Here is a 14,941-nt window from a genome sequence, read left to right on the forward strand (position 1 = left end):
TAAAAAATAAACAAACCAAATTCAGCGCTTGGCCTTGAGTTGGCTCAAATGGTGCTCTAGCTCCTGAACAAATTCAGTCTTCAGTCCAGAGTAAAATGTGTCTAAACACATCACTCACTCCCAGGATAAACAGGAGAAAGATTTTGACCAGAGGTATAAGCCACGTACTTGAGAATGAGAATGGGCAGGAGAGACAGCCACTTCATTTTCTCTTTCTACTAGTTTTCAATAAACCACCTGAGGATAAAAAGCGATTTTTTGAGCTGGCAGGTACAAGGACATTGGATTCCGGAACCTCCTTCTGGAATAATTGTCTAACAATTTATTATGTATTAGTGTAATGCTTCACAAAAGCAACAGAGATGCCATATGTGATTTGATGCTACATGAAAGGCCTCTTTACATAACAGCTGTTAACACAAATTAATTCTTTAATTAATAGCCAATGCAAGTAAATAGAATAGCACTATGTAAACTGTGGAAAATTGTGAATGAGCACAATTTGGAGTAAATCCAAATTTTAAAAAACGCAGTATTCAAGAGGCCATCCTCCATGCAAACTCCATGTCAATTTTTTTTTTCATTTTATGATCAACTGAGATCATTTGTAATGGATATGTTGCCACCATTGTTAGTATCAGAGTGGTGCAATAACAGCTGCCTAGTGTACATATATTGGGTGAGTTTCTCTTCTCACAGAAATATGGTATTGCAGCCAAGTGGAAAAAGCAAACTTGGCAACGGTAGATTTGAGTTTAACTGTGGTCCATTATTTTATGGAGCTGAGATTGCAGGGCATTAACAGTAGAACTTCAAAATCCGTTTCACCAAGTCTGTAATTACAGCGACTTGTGTATCAGGATCAAAGAATGAGTCAGCTTGCAAAGGTTTCATGAATCTTCAGACATAACCAAACATTTAGCTTAATGTTTACCATGACAATGGAGTTTATGGAATGATCGTGGTCAGTCATGGTTACGTGGAAAGTTTTTAAGTGTCAGATGTACTGTGTAGTCTTTAAAGAGAGATCATTCCTTTTGTGAGAATGTATAAAATGAATTGCAATAAACTTTAACTCTCTGTTTTCTTTTTATGCCATATTTACTTTACACGATGTGCCAACAGCATCCCCAACCTCAGTGAAGGTTTTTATTGACACCTTTGGAGGCAGCAGCGTCCCTGGCAACAATATAAACAATCCCAGCAAGATCCCAAGTCTTTTCTGGCTGCTCATACAGGCCAGATAGACCTTTGTGCTCCCTCACCAGTAAGTACCTTCCCCAGTTATTGGGGAAGGCAGCGGCCATCAGGACAAATTTACAAATCATACCTTAAAAACTGCAGGCTTGTTTTTCTGTCATTCTGCTGCTGTCTGCCTCTCACAGTATCAGAACCCTTAGAAGACCTGCATTTCGAAGCAATTCTGCAATATCAATACACTGTTACTTATCCACTTGGTCATTAGGTTCAGAAGATTTGTAGTGGATTTAATTCAATTGTAAGATTATAGGAATCAATTTCTGTTTAGCTACAGGTTTAAAAAAACTGCTCAATGGCATAGTGTAGAAAATTAATATTCATTATGCTTCTCTTTGGGGCCAAAATAGAATATATTTGTTAAAGCATATTGTTTATATTTAAAATTTGGGGGAGGGGGCAATTTTGGTCTGCTACCACCCCGTTCACGCTGAAAAACGAGTCAACAGGCAGATCATAATTTTTTTTGAATGCCTACCGTTCACTGGCCACCTGAGGCCCACCCAACTTAACTTTTGAACAGGTCTTGAAATGGGTGGACGGTGTTCCCACCAGAAACAGCTGGGTGCCTTATTGAAATCAGGGTTCTACGACGCTTTGACAACGGCAGAAAACTCAGTGCCACTGATTTTTGTGGGAATGCTCGCCCTGGCCCCATAAAAAATCTTCCCACTCACGGCCGGCCGCTCAATTTTCCACCCCCCCCCCCGCTCGAATTTCTCCGCCCCCCCCCCCACACCCACTTTAAGATTAACCTACAGAAATTCTATATAGACTTTGTAACAGTTGCACTTTCATTAAGTCAACTTCAATACTGAAACAAATCTGGTGATAGATTTTCCTCTGTGTGTAAAATCAAAGTCAAATTCTTTTAGTAAACTGTTATTAGTTTATAATGACAATTTGGTCATTGTTCCAAAACAAGAATTTAAATCTTGGAAATTCTCAAGTCTAATTTCGCTATCCTGTGACTCAGCTTCTGAATTATTAAAACTCTCCAGAATATACACAGGCAGGCTACACTTTGCTATCTCTTCATTATATCCTTACATGGAATCACTAAACATGATCGGTGAAAGAGTCGTTTCATTATTACCTGCTAGTTGACATAATTAGGCAATAGATTAGAGACTATTACAGAGCTCAGATTATAACCTACGCAAAATGAGCAGAAATATCCCTTGTTTTTAAGATTAAGTTTAATTCTGTTTTGATTTTCCTTGTTCCCAGGGATATATTTGGGTCCTCACTCAGCTTTCCATCAGGGGATACTGGATAGAGATCAGGAACCCTGGATAATTTCCCCATTCCTGGCTCAGAGAAGCTGAGGCCAATTGTAGTACAGTCCCCCCTCCCCACCCCCCAAATTGTTATCCTGCTGAGACCAGTTTACTAACCACAGTTTCAAGAATTGAACCCGAAGCTGTTTCTATATTATGAAAAGCCTGTGCTGGCAGTGCAGGACCCCGATGTATGGGTCTCGTGCGGCCAGCTGCAGCTGAAAGATGAACCTACTGGATTTGCTAAAGCCGACTGCCAGGAAAAGCCGGTGATGAAATGGCGTTTGCGAGTCCCTGCAGGTTTACCTTCCATCGTGCAGCCAACTGTGTGAGACCCTATGGAGTAAATTTTAACCCCCAAGAGCAGGTGGGTTTGGGGCGGGCGGGAGGTTAAAATAACAGCCTTTTGGAGTGGGACCGCATCCTGCATCCCGACTCCAACTCGCCCACTTCTGAATTTAACCCAGGCAGGTTTGTCTGCATGTGGACAGCAGACACCAGGAAGTCCCGCCCCCACTAAAAGTCGGCGATACTTAAAGGGGCAATGTACCTCATTGAAATACTTGAGATACTTAATATTTTGTGTATTGGAACATTAAAATGAATTTAATGTTACCCGTTCGGGTTTCCCATCACTTCCAATTCACATCAGGTGAAAGCAGGCGGGAAGGGCCGGATACATTAGGTGAGTGTCTTTATAACACTGCTTGTGGGCTTGGAGGAGCAGGAGTGCTTCATCCAAGCCCAACAAACTCACCTGCCTGACAGGAACCCTGCGAACAGCCACCACCATCCCCCCACCCCCCCCCCCCCCACCCCCCTTAACTATCTCTGACTCTTCACCCAACCTCCAGTGATCTTCAAATCCCAGCCCATTTGATCTCCTCCCCGGCCCTCTGGTCATCCCCGCCTCCCCCCCACCCCAATCCCTTCCCTGGCCCATAATCCGTTCCTCCCTCCCTCCCTCCCTCCGATCCCTGGCTGCAGCCTGCTTCCTGCCTGACAGCCAGCCAGCCTATCGGGAGAGAAACCTGGAAGTAAAATTTCTTGGCCTCATTAAGGTCGCGATCCACCCACTTAACTTCCGGGCTTCGCACCTGAAAATCTCACCCGGTTCCCTTCCTGGCCGGAAGTGAAAATTCTGCCCCATGTGTCAGGAACCAGCGGTGCTAGCACAAAGTCTCGCATTTTCACGCAGCGAGTTGTTATGATCTGGAATGCACTGCCTGAAAGGGTGGTGGAAGCAGATTCAATATTAACTTTCAAAAGTACTATTTTGAAGGAGGTAGCCTCCGAAAGCTTGTGAATTTAAAATAAAGGGGAGACGGGGTCTCACTTTAACTTCTCATCCGAAAGATGGCACCTGCAACAATGCAGCACTGATGATCCCTGACAACGAGAAAATATCGTCGGGGGGGACCGAGAATTTCTGGGTTCCCCCCACAAACACAGGCCTCTGCTCCCCCCTCCATGTAAATATCAGGGCCACAGTATTGGATATGTAGTGAATGGAATAGTTGCTATTTTATCAAGCCAGTGTTCTGTGATTGTTCTCTTATTATTAATGAATCTCCTGAAGCTTTTGTGCTGAACAGTTATACTCACTATACAACTTGAGTGGTGATAATCATTTAAATAATACTGACCCCAAATATGCTTGTAGTAGAATTTAAAGCATAACAAAGGAAGACTAGTGGGATAGAAAGCTTAATAACTAAAATGCAAATAGTAAGTTTAATTAGTTTTGTGTAACTTTTTTCTTTGTTTTTATAGGAGTCCCCACGCCTAGTCAAGAAATTCTTCGCCATACATTGAACATGCTCGTAAGAGAGCGGAAAATTTACCCAACTCCTGATGGATATTTCATTGTAACTCCACAGACTTATTTTATCACACCTTCACTCATAAGAACAAATAGCAAATGGTACCATCTGGATGAAAGGATACCTGACAGGTCTCAGTGTACTTCACCACAACCAGGGTCTATAACTCCAACTAACTCTGGCTGCCTCAGAGACAGAGCCCACCACAGAAACCACTGCGATTCTTGCAACTGCTTTAGAGAAGAATTTCATAATCACTCATCCACTCTTCAGAAAAAATCAATAAAGGAATGTAAGGATTCCTATTGCCCTCCTTCTTTTAACCAGATGCCAATAACCCACACTGAGAAAAGTAAGAGTACTGTTAACTGTTCATACAAAACTGAAACATTGCCAAAACCCAAGGATGGAGAAAAGCAACCTAAAAAATTTGGTCTGAAGTTGTTCAGATTGAGCTTTAAAAAGGACAAGTCAAAACAGTTGGTGAATTTTTCAGCCCAATTTCCTCCTGAGGAATGGCCTTTGCGTGATGAAGATAATCCAACTTCTATACCAAGGGAGGTAGAACAGGAGATAATTAAACGTATTAATCCAGACCTGACGGTGGAAAATGTCATGAAGCACACAGCGCTGATGAAGAAACTTGAAGAGGACAAGGCCCATAGAAATAAAGCAGGCTCGTCTGCCCAGCACAGTGGCAAGAGCAAAAAAAGTAGAAGTCACAAAAAGTCCCATGGTAAATCACGATCACACAGCAAGTCTAGGGTTCCTAAGGGGGAACAATCAGAAGATACCCATTTGGATGTACCAGAATCCAGAGAATATGAGTTTTATGATCCAATTACCAGATCCCCATGTGATAAAAGTACCACTATAGAAATAAAGGGTGATAATGACTTTCTTACACATGACAAAATTAATATGGTAGAATCACATTTTCCTGTGACCCCTGAATGGGATGTGTCAGGTGATCTTTACAAGAGAAGGATGGAGAGTCGATTTCATGAACATTCTAGGGAAAATTTACAATCCAAGGTTCATCGGAGCCACAGCCATACCCAAGACAGAAAATCAAGAAATGATAGGACCAGCAAAGCCAAGGAGAGGTCCAGATCAATGGATAATTCTAATAGACCTCTTGGCACTACTTTGTCGGGCACAGCAGAAGAGATGCAAGGATGTAGCATGGACGAAAGCCACTCAAATAATGACAAATTACGTTCTTCCAAATTACTCAGTCATCACAGACCAGGGCTGTCATCACATTCAAATCATATTACTGAGCCAAGCATACCTGAATGTGTTGATACTGATAATTCGGCAGGTCCTAGTGATGCCTGCAATCCACTGGAACACACTACAGCTGGAGAAGGTTTGCCCAAATACAGTGAGCCTAATTGTTCTACAGACCCAAAAGCTGATGATTACTTTGAGTGTAATGCATCCAAGGAAACTATTCGGACTGTGTCTTCTCCATCAGCTAGATGTAATGATGAGCATCTGTTCAAAGATTATGAAACTTTGACCTTGTCAGATGGAGTTAAGAAACTGTCCCCTTTGGATAGATTCTTGAAACACCCACCTATTGAAGAAAATGTGAATGGACAGCTTGAACAATTGTCACTGCAGCATAAGCATTATCCTGAAAAGATGGATATGAACAGCATTAATTTGCCTGTAGCTGGGCAGGCATCTGCACTGTCATTGCCAAATGGACAAGTGTTTAAATCGCAGTCTGAAATTCAGGCTGTAAATCATGTGGAGAATAGTTACCAGGAACCCACTGGTATTTCTTTGTATGAATCACAACACAAGAAACCATTGGAGGTGCTTCACACAAACTGTGAGAACCTTGAATGTGTTGGCCTGGCAAGTGTGGCACAATCACTGCCTGTTCTACAGGGGCACGGAGAGGTAACAGCACATCAGGAATCTTCCTTCGATTATTATAATGTGTCTGATGATGACTCAGAAGATGGGACTAACAAAAACCAAGAGGAGAGTAAAAGCCGAGAAGATGGTGGGACTGTACAGTGGTTGCTAGAACGAGAGAAAGAGAAAGGTCTCCAGACAAAGTTTGATAAGAATCTAACTCTCCTGAGCCCAAAGGAAAATGCCAACAGCGCCAGCCAGAAAACTTCACATTCTGCTCGACTAGATAGTATGGACAGCAGCAGTATAACAGTAGACAGTGGATTTAATTCTCCACGGTAAGCAAGCAAATGGTAAATCCAGCACAATCATTCATTTGAGACCTTTACTTAAATTCTTAAATGTTGTGGTAGAATATTTCAAGGTAGTTACTAGACTTCAAAATTAGCCAATGCAACAGGCGTAAAGTAAAATTTAGAAATAAGAATGGAGAATTGTGTGTTTCAGTCTAGCATAAAATGTAATTTACTATTGCAATGCAGTCCATGCATTATATATTTTTCTTAATTTGGTTAGCAATATTGAGTATTTTATAAACAGACAGATACACGTACACAAAGAAAGTACCTCTCAGGTAATGTTCTGACTTTGCGCTCCTTCGCAGGAAGCCTCTCCTGCCAAGAGCGCAGATCAGAAAATCGGACATAATGTTTTCATCATTTAAAGTAATGGTTGGAAAGTCACAGGCAGTGCACGCCCTAAATTCCGATATGACTTTCAGCAGTCATTGCTTCCCTCCAGGAGCACAAAGTCAAAACATTACCCCCTCCAGAGCTGAAAGAATGAAAAAATAAAATATAGAGAGTATTAGAAAGATTGAGTTTTACATTGAAAAAATGTTGATTGCTATTTATAGAGCAACAAATGGTAGTGTCCAATAATTTGGCATGAATTTCTCATGCTAAAGCAGCAACCAGCTTTTTAAAGTATTTTTTAACCATAGATTTTCTGATAGTAAGATCCAACATAGTCATAATGATTTTTGCAGATAGCAGAACTCTGTTCCAAATTATATTTTTCACTGTATAGATAGGAGGTAACAAAGGTACTTGTTAAAACATATTCTTATTGCTGTCTACTCTTCTTGCTTGGAGTCTGTGGATGTGATTAGCAAGATCCCAGCATGGAAGCACAGATGCCAAATGCACAAATCTTTTCTGCCATAAAACTGATGTGTGCTGTGAAAAATGGAATCTTTATAACAAATATTGTTAGGAAGAAATGTTTTAACAGGCAGGTTTACCCACATCATTGATAGCCCTTCAGCCATCTAGGCCCCACGTTCTGGAATTCTCTCTGCTTCTCCACCTCTGCTCATTTAAGATCCTTGAAGCCCACCTCTTCGACCAAGCTTTTTCCTAGTATCTCCTCCTTTGTCTCAGTGTCCATTTGTTTCCTCATGCCTCTGTGTAGTGCCTTGGGATGATTTTCTATATTAAAGGCCCAATATAAATGCAGGTTGGTGTCGTCTTACCTCTTATCTATATGTGGGGAAAAATATACTTTTCCAAATTCAACTGGCTAGCTTTTCAACTGGAACTAACTATTCTAATCCTGCCTCCCTGTTGTCTCCCTGTTTCCTTTCATATTTTCCCTTTTCAAATATTTATCCATTTCCCTGTTAAATGATAGTCACTGCCTCAAAAGCCACTTGTGGTAATGCATTCCATATTCTGATAGACCCCTGTGAAAATATTTCTTCTAACGTCCCTCTTCGTATTTCTAGTGGTAATCCTGAGTCATCCCCTTGTTACCAATTCACTAAACAGTGAAAGCAATCTTTTTACTATTTACCCTCTCAAAATCTTTAATAACTTTGAAAACCTCTAAGATTCCCCCTTTAATCTCCTGTCACTGTGGGGGAAAAAACCTCAATTAATTGACTTTCATAACTATAACAACTCATACCATTCTAGTGAATCTTCACTGTACCCTATGCATGACTGTAATGTCCTTCCGATAATGGAGTTCCCAGAACTGCACACAATATTCCAACCATGACTTAACCAATGTCTTGTACAAATTCAAAATCACTTCCTTGCGTTTGTGTTCAATGCCCTATATAAAAAAAACAGAATTCCACTTGGTTATTTCTACCTACGCTCCCACCTTTAAAGATCTATATAACTATATGGTTAATGTAGTGGTTATCATACTGAATGGACAACCCAGAGGTTATGAGTTCAAATCCCACCATGGTATGTTGTGAAATTGAATTCAATAAATCTTGTTAATTGTTTGCTAGCACCGGAAAAATAACTATGAAAGCTGCCAGTTTGTTGTAAAAGCCCAACTGGTTTGTTACTGTCCTTCAGGAAAGGGAACCTGGTCCACATGCAACTCCAGTCTCAATGCACTCAAGCCAACCAAGGTTTGGCAATAAATACTGCCCATATCCCAAGAATAAACAAATTTTAAAAATACATCTCTAGTTTACAAGAAAAATATAGATGAGAGAGGCCTGGAAGAATCTTAGCTCATGCTTCCATATAACACTAGCCATTGACACACCTCCTTTACTTTGTGTTGAAATGTGTTTAACCTGTACCTTATCATTTTTATTTATCTCCCACTTTAGTGCATTGTTTAATCTGCCATTTTTCCAACCAGTTGATCTAGGCTAGGTCTCCTTTTATCCCTCTGAAATCAGCCAATCTCCACTCCCAACACCTTTATTTTGAATTCCTCTTTTTGTTCTTTATTTCCAATGTGTACCTAATTAGGTCATTTACTTGTCTTTTTTCATTACTTATCAGAGCAAGAGAAGCACATGGATGATTTGAAATTACAAGCAGTCATTCTCCAAACTAATATTAACACCATGTGAAAGTGTAGCTTGAAACAGTAAAATAAATCACTTACAGTCAAAGGTATGCTCTGCGGTAAGGCCTTATAATGGTCCAATGAAAAATAACCCTTGTATCTAATTTTAAAGTGTTTTGGTTATGATTCACTTTGGTGAAGAGCTCAAATACTAGGGGACACAAATAAAAAATTAGGAAGTTAGGATTAATAAAGGAAGTCAAGTGGATGTTTGTAACCCAAAGGGTATAATAGAGTTGTGGAATAAGTTACCAAGAGAAACTTATGAGTGTCTCTGGAGAGAGAAAATAATCGAGAGATATGGTGGGAAGGTGGGATTGATTTATGAAAAATGGACAGCTTTTTAAAGCTAAAAACTTTTTCCTATTTCTAGAAGTTACTTTGATTTTATTTTTACAATTTAAACAAAATATATCTTCACTGTGTTCCCAAAGTGAAATGTGATGTTTGTGCTCGTTCTCGGCTCCAGCATCTCCCACTGCTCCACTTGGACCTATATAATTCATTGGTTAGGCCACAGTTAGAATACTATCTCCAGTTTTGGTGTCCTGCTTTAGAAAGGATTTAAAGGCCATGGAGAACGTACAAACAATGACGGACAGGAAAAGTCCCTCTGGTCCATCCAACCTGTCCCACACAATTGTGATACCTTGTGCATCACAATATATACACTCTCTACCCCACCTGAAACCATGTGATCTCCAGAAGGTATAAAAGATATTCACTAGGATTATACCAGGGATGAGCGACTTTAATTATGAGGAGAGACTAGTGCAGGGAAGGTTAAGGGAAGATCTGATAGAAGTGTTCAAGGTTATGAGGGATTTGGATAAGGTAAATAGAGAGAAACTATTTCCACTGGTCAGTGAGCTGGTAACTAGCAAGCTTAAATTTAAGATTGTCACCAAAGAATGAAGGGAGAGCCTAGAAGAATGGCATGCTCTGACAGAAATAGTGGTGGGAGCAAAATCCACAATAACTTTTAAAAGGGGAAGTGGACAAATGTTTGAAAAATAAAAAAAAAATCTTATGGCATCTAAAAGTGACATCTCTTTCTGAGTCTTGCTGCTGCACACCATCTCTGGCCTGGTTCTTGCAATCTTTTGTTCCCAGTTACTGCTTTCAAATTGTCTTTCTCAAATTCCATTAATTGTTTTGTTTCGGGGAGGGGGGGGGCGGGTGCAAGAGGAAGAATTTTATGCTTATCGAGGTGAAGAATGTCAGGGCTGAGGAATGGAACACTCTTCTACTCTTAGCATCCATTGTCAGCAACAAACACTCGCAGGGTAGAAATCCATGGGCAAGGTACACGTTAAAGCATTATGCATTAATCCCAATTTCAGAAGAGCACGCCTATTAACAATGTGACATTTGTGCTTTGCACATGAGAGGGGAAACTTTCCGATTTCATACTGCCAGCGGGAGGCACATATTAGAAATTCCAACATGTGCTGTGCATGACTTTTAAACCATTATTTTAAATAGTTGGAAAATCACGAGCAGTGCGTATCCAAATTCTCAATATGTACTCTCAGTGGAGGAGACTTCCGACCGTTAGCAGAGTTGGAAAATTACCCCTTAAATTATTCTTATAGACTGTCTGAGTGAGACTGCCTATCTAGTATCAGATTATGGGCAGTTTTGTGCTTTGAACTCGTGCCCATCAGCAACTGGGATAAGACTCTATGTATTAGGACACTTATACAACAGAGAGAGATAAAGAGAAAAGACTCTCATCCTGCTAGTATCAGCTGGATTTTAACTCAGATCAGTGAAAAGACAGTTCTAACCCACTGTATCATCCGGTCCCGCATCACTAAAATGTGTAGCCGGAGGGAACAGAGATGGTACACATGTATTAGATTTTATGTCACTGATATATTAACATAATGTTCCCTCTTTCAATTTGAGCGGCTGCCTAAATCTAATGTGTAGCTTTTTGCATCATGTCTGTTTTGTTTCTGTGTCTCCTTCCTGCTTTATTTTCCTCCTGATTCCTCTCCAAACCACTCTTAATTTTCCTTTTATTTTATAATAAGTGAATGTTACTATTTCAGCAAAAGTTAGGAGTTGAGAAGGTTAAAAGATTACATTTTTACATTAAAAAGCACAATTATTGTCATTTGTGAAGTTGATAAGAAGTGCAACTGTGAAAGATGTCCAATCTGTGAAAAATGTGTGTGCACTGATGAAGGATCACCTTACAATACTGGGTATTCATATTGTACCAAGTAATAGCATCAAATCCTGATATTATCAGGTCAGATGTAATGCTGAAATCTCCTTGCATTGTCCTGAGTATGTGTCTCCTCCCCTCCCCCCCACCCTCCCTCCCTCCCTCACCACCAAACCCTCAGAAGAGCAGCCTCTATTGCACTACGTTGATACTTATATTTCCTACACTGTCTATGCTTCTGGCCTCTTTGAGTAATGTTACCCAATTAGGCCAAAAGTTGTGAAGGATTAAATGTTGTGGCATTAGTGTTTGGAAGCATTAATGTTTTTCCACTCATGGTGTCTTTCAGTACTCGTGAAAGTCTGGCCTCTAACACCTCAAGCATATTAGAAAGCAACAGGCGTCAGAACCCTGCTCTTAGTCCGGGACATGGAGGCACGTCAGCATTCAGTTTCCGAGCAACTACAGATCCTGCACCAAGTGAACCTGAAAAACTGCAGAAGCCCTTGAAGTGTCTAGCTTCTGTTACCAGTGTTTGAGCGCTGTCAGTAGTGGCTGTCAGCGACAGATTCTGTATCTCATTCTTGGCAATCACACACCTGCACCTCAGCTGTCATTTGAAACACAATGACACCATCAGGCATGCTTGCACATAAAAAGGAGATGCAGACTAAATGTAGAAGCCATTTCTATGACTTGGAGCTTTTTTTTTCCATTGAGTACTTATTAATTTTACTTCTTCATCCTTTAGGTATTGAGTGGGTAATGCAGCTTACTGCATGGCATTCGCCTACATCATACTGCATGAAACGTCCATTGTGGTTTTGGTAAAGAAGAAAAAAAAAGCACAAACTGTATTGCACTTCATGGCTTTGGTTTCTTGATGATATTCTATCAAAACTTCATGTTTAGAAATAATCTTCTTTAGAACATTATCAAGCCAGCAAAATATCCCCCTCAGTGATTTTGCGAAACCAGTGCATGTGTTAAATCTGGACGAGCACATATGTGACAGTCTTAAACACTGAAGATATTATCTTCAACTCTATGGTCAGTTATTTCCAATAAACATTGTTGTTAATAATAGTTATGTGGTACCAATAGATATATGTTGCACTATTAAAAGGTAAAATAATGTCTGACTTTTTTATTGTACAAGATTTTACATCTGGCTGTGTTACTGTACGTATAAATCACTATTGAAGTCGCCGAAAGCAAACCATATAGAAAAACAGTAAAATTGCTACAAGTTTTACAGTTGCTGTAAATCTTGTACCAATGTAATATGTGAATTTGATGTGTTGTTTTCTTGTACAAATAAATATGCTTCAGAGAAAATGCTGTTAAATAAGCAGCTCTCCAGATTTTTTTTAATTAATTTTTTGCATGTACAAAGAGAGTTACAAAGCAGTACAATTGAGGCATTTCGATCACTGCAAGGGTCAAACTTTGAGCAACTTACACCTCACCCAAGTCCCATTAATATGTTGCTACCGTTAGTTCCCTGCTAAAGTCTTATTATTTTCCATACTGTAGTGTATATATTAGCTTTATAGGTGGAAGCTTGGCATTCTTGGATGGTAGTCTCAGACCTACCACAATTTATTGTCATGTAATATCAATGAGCGCATATTACAAATATTTGTGAAGTAATCAAATGCCTGATGCCACATTATGTTACTGATAGAAAGGTACTAAAAGGTTATTTGTCACATATAGTGGCGTATGTAGCCTGATTTTGTGTTTGCCATTAACACCGATGCTGGCACAACACCAAGTCCTTTTTAAAGTGTAATCTTTGCTTTATGCCCATTATTGCCTTTGTGTTCTGTGATGCCATTAAAATATTAAAATTACTTCATACTGTGGCTTTTGTTACACTAGAGCTTCTGATGTTGCCTCAGTTTCGCATATTCGAAGGACACTTCAATTTAAAGCCAGTCCTCTAGTTTTATATCTCCATATAAATCTGGGTTGGTTATCGTCTTATCTTCTGTGAGCCTTGTCCCTCAACAGGTGAGAGATCTTTATAAAAGAATCTTTTAATATTTCTTCATCACTATTTGGAAATGTGCAGCCATTACTATGTCACAAAAGTCCTGTTATATCTGTGATATTGTAAACATACGCATCAGCCACAAAAATGATCATGGCAGTAATAGTACTGGGACACCTGTAGTTAAAACTACCTTCCCTCTAATTTGGTTCCACTGAAAACAATGACCACAGAAAAGAACATGAAATTTGTTTTTAAATTTACAGTATAAATACAACCCTGCAGAAAAAGCAGTTAAAATGTATATATGTTAATAAAAGATAAGTGTGCCTGATCTGTTTTAATCCACAATAGGATCTGAATAATAAAACATTGCAGATGAGATACATTAACCTAACATGGCAGTAGTAGATCTGAAATGACCTTCAATGTACGTAACACAAACATTTTTTTCACTGTAGTTAAGATATTGTTCATTGTTGCACATAACTACCTCCACAGCTTATATGAAATGGTAGCAGAGACTGCAATGTAGCATGCTTTTCTTTCTCTCTGTGTCTTCCCCCTCCCTCCCTTTCTCTTTCTATCTCTGTTACCGTCTCATAAATAAGCTTTCACCAGACTATTGCTTCTGAATTTTTACGCTGGTGCTTTAACTCCTTGAAGCGTGGGTTCCAAACTAACTTCCATATAATGTTCATTTAAGTTCATGTCTCGTTTTGAAATGTGTCAAAGCATTAAAAGAATAGATATCTTAATGAGGAGATTGCATCAAAAGTTGGTCTATTTTTAAAGACTAAATTCAAAAGATAAAGATTGTTTTCTTTTGTGGATGAATGAATTGTGACTATTGTGTGAACTTAATGAGTACAAATGCAAACAGGTTTTTTCTTCAAGCAGAAGGGAGTAGAGCAGCCGAGACTGCCTTGTATAAATACGTTTGCACTGATTAAAAATAACAAGAAGAAAAACATTTTTAAAAATGTGTCTCTCTGGTTGCTATTAGTCATCCAGATAGATGTGTTTATATATTGTAAAACAATTTCTTACCAAACTTTGGTTCATGGAATGTCTTCCCTAACATTACTGGTTTATGTTATAGCACATTATAACAAGCTTGTTTTTGTAAGTGTATTATACTGTAAAATGACGTGTTTAGTTGTCATGCTTAGTACAATAACTTGAAAAATTGTAACAGGGATTTTTTTTTAATGTTCCTTATTTAAAAATCCCTTTGTGTGAAATGTGTTTACGTTGTTACTATTGTAGCTCGTGTGGATCTCCCCTTTGGGATTGTGTTATTTACTTTAAAGCCATTAAATAACATGTTTCTTTAACATTTTGGGATTTTTGCCTTTTTCAAAAAAAGAGAAAATATATGCATAGTTGGTGTCCTGCAATCTATAATACATTAAAAATCTTACATTTGAGTACTTCTTGTCTGCAAAACTTTACTTCCTGTTCTCATATTTTCGTTACACTTTTGTCTCAATTTTTCCCCACTAGAAATTCCTTTGTCCACATTTATAATGGGAAATGCCTATGTGAACTTGTCATGCTGCAGTTACACCCTCCTGTCAGTGTAAAACACAGGCAAGGTAATCAGTTGGCTTCAAAATTCAACTAGTTTTTTTTTGACAATGTGAAGGGGTAG

The 14,941-nt window shown here is 39.2% G+C and overlaps 1 protein-coding gene across 4 annotated transcripts in view; it reads left to right on the forward strand.

The window, feature by feature from the left end:
- LOC137320766 (storkhead-box protein 2-like) overlaps positions 1 to 14,624 on the forward strand; it is a 241,839-nt gene extending 227,215 nt beyond the window's left edge. For 3 of the 4 annotated variants that reach the window (XM_067982556.1, XM_067982557.1, XM_067982559.1), the window contains exons 3-4: positions 4,311 to 6,570; positions 11,641 to 14,624. In XM_067982556.1, the coding sequence (XP_067838657.1) occupies positions 4,311 to 6,570; positions 11,641 to 11,830 (2,450 nt within the window). In that variant the 3' untranslated portion in view covers positions 11,831 to 14,624. The remainder of the gene's footprint in view (positions 1 to 4,310; positions 6,571 to 11,640) is intronic. The other variant, XM_067982558.1, reaches the window with a different exon arrangement.
- The last annotated feature ends 317 nt before the right edge of the window (positions 14,625 to 14,941 follow it).

This window comes from Heptranchias perlo, chromosome 4 (assembly GCF_035084215.1).
Source record: "Heptranchias perlo isolate sHepPer1 chromosome 4, sHepPer1.hap1, whole genome shotgun sequence".
In the NCBI taxonomy this organism is placed as follows: domain Eukaryota; kingdom Metazoa; phylum Chordata; class Chondrichthyes; order Hexanchiformes; family Hexanchidae; genus Heptranchias; species Heptranchias perlo.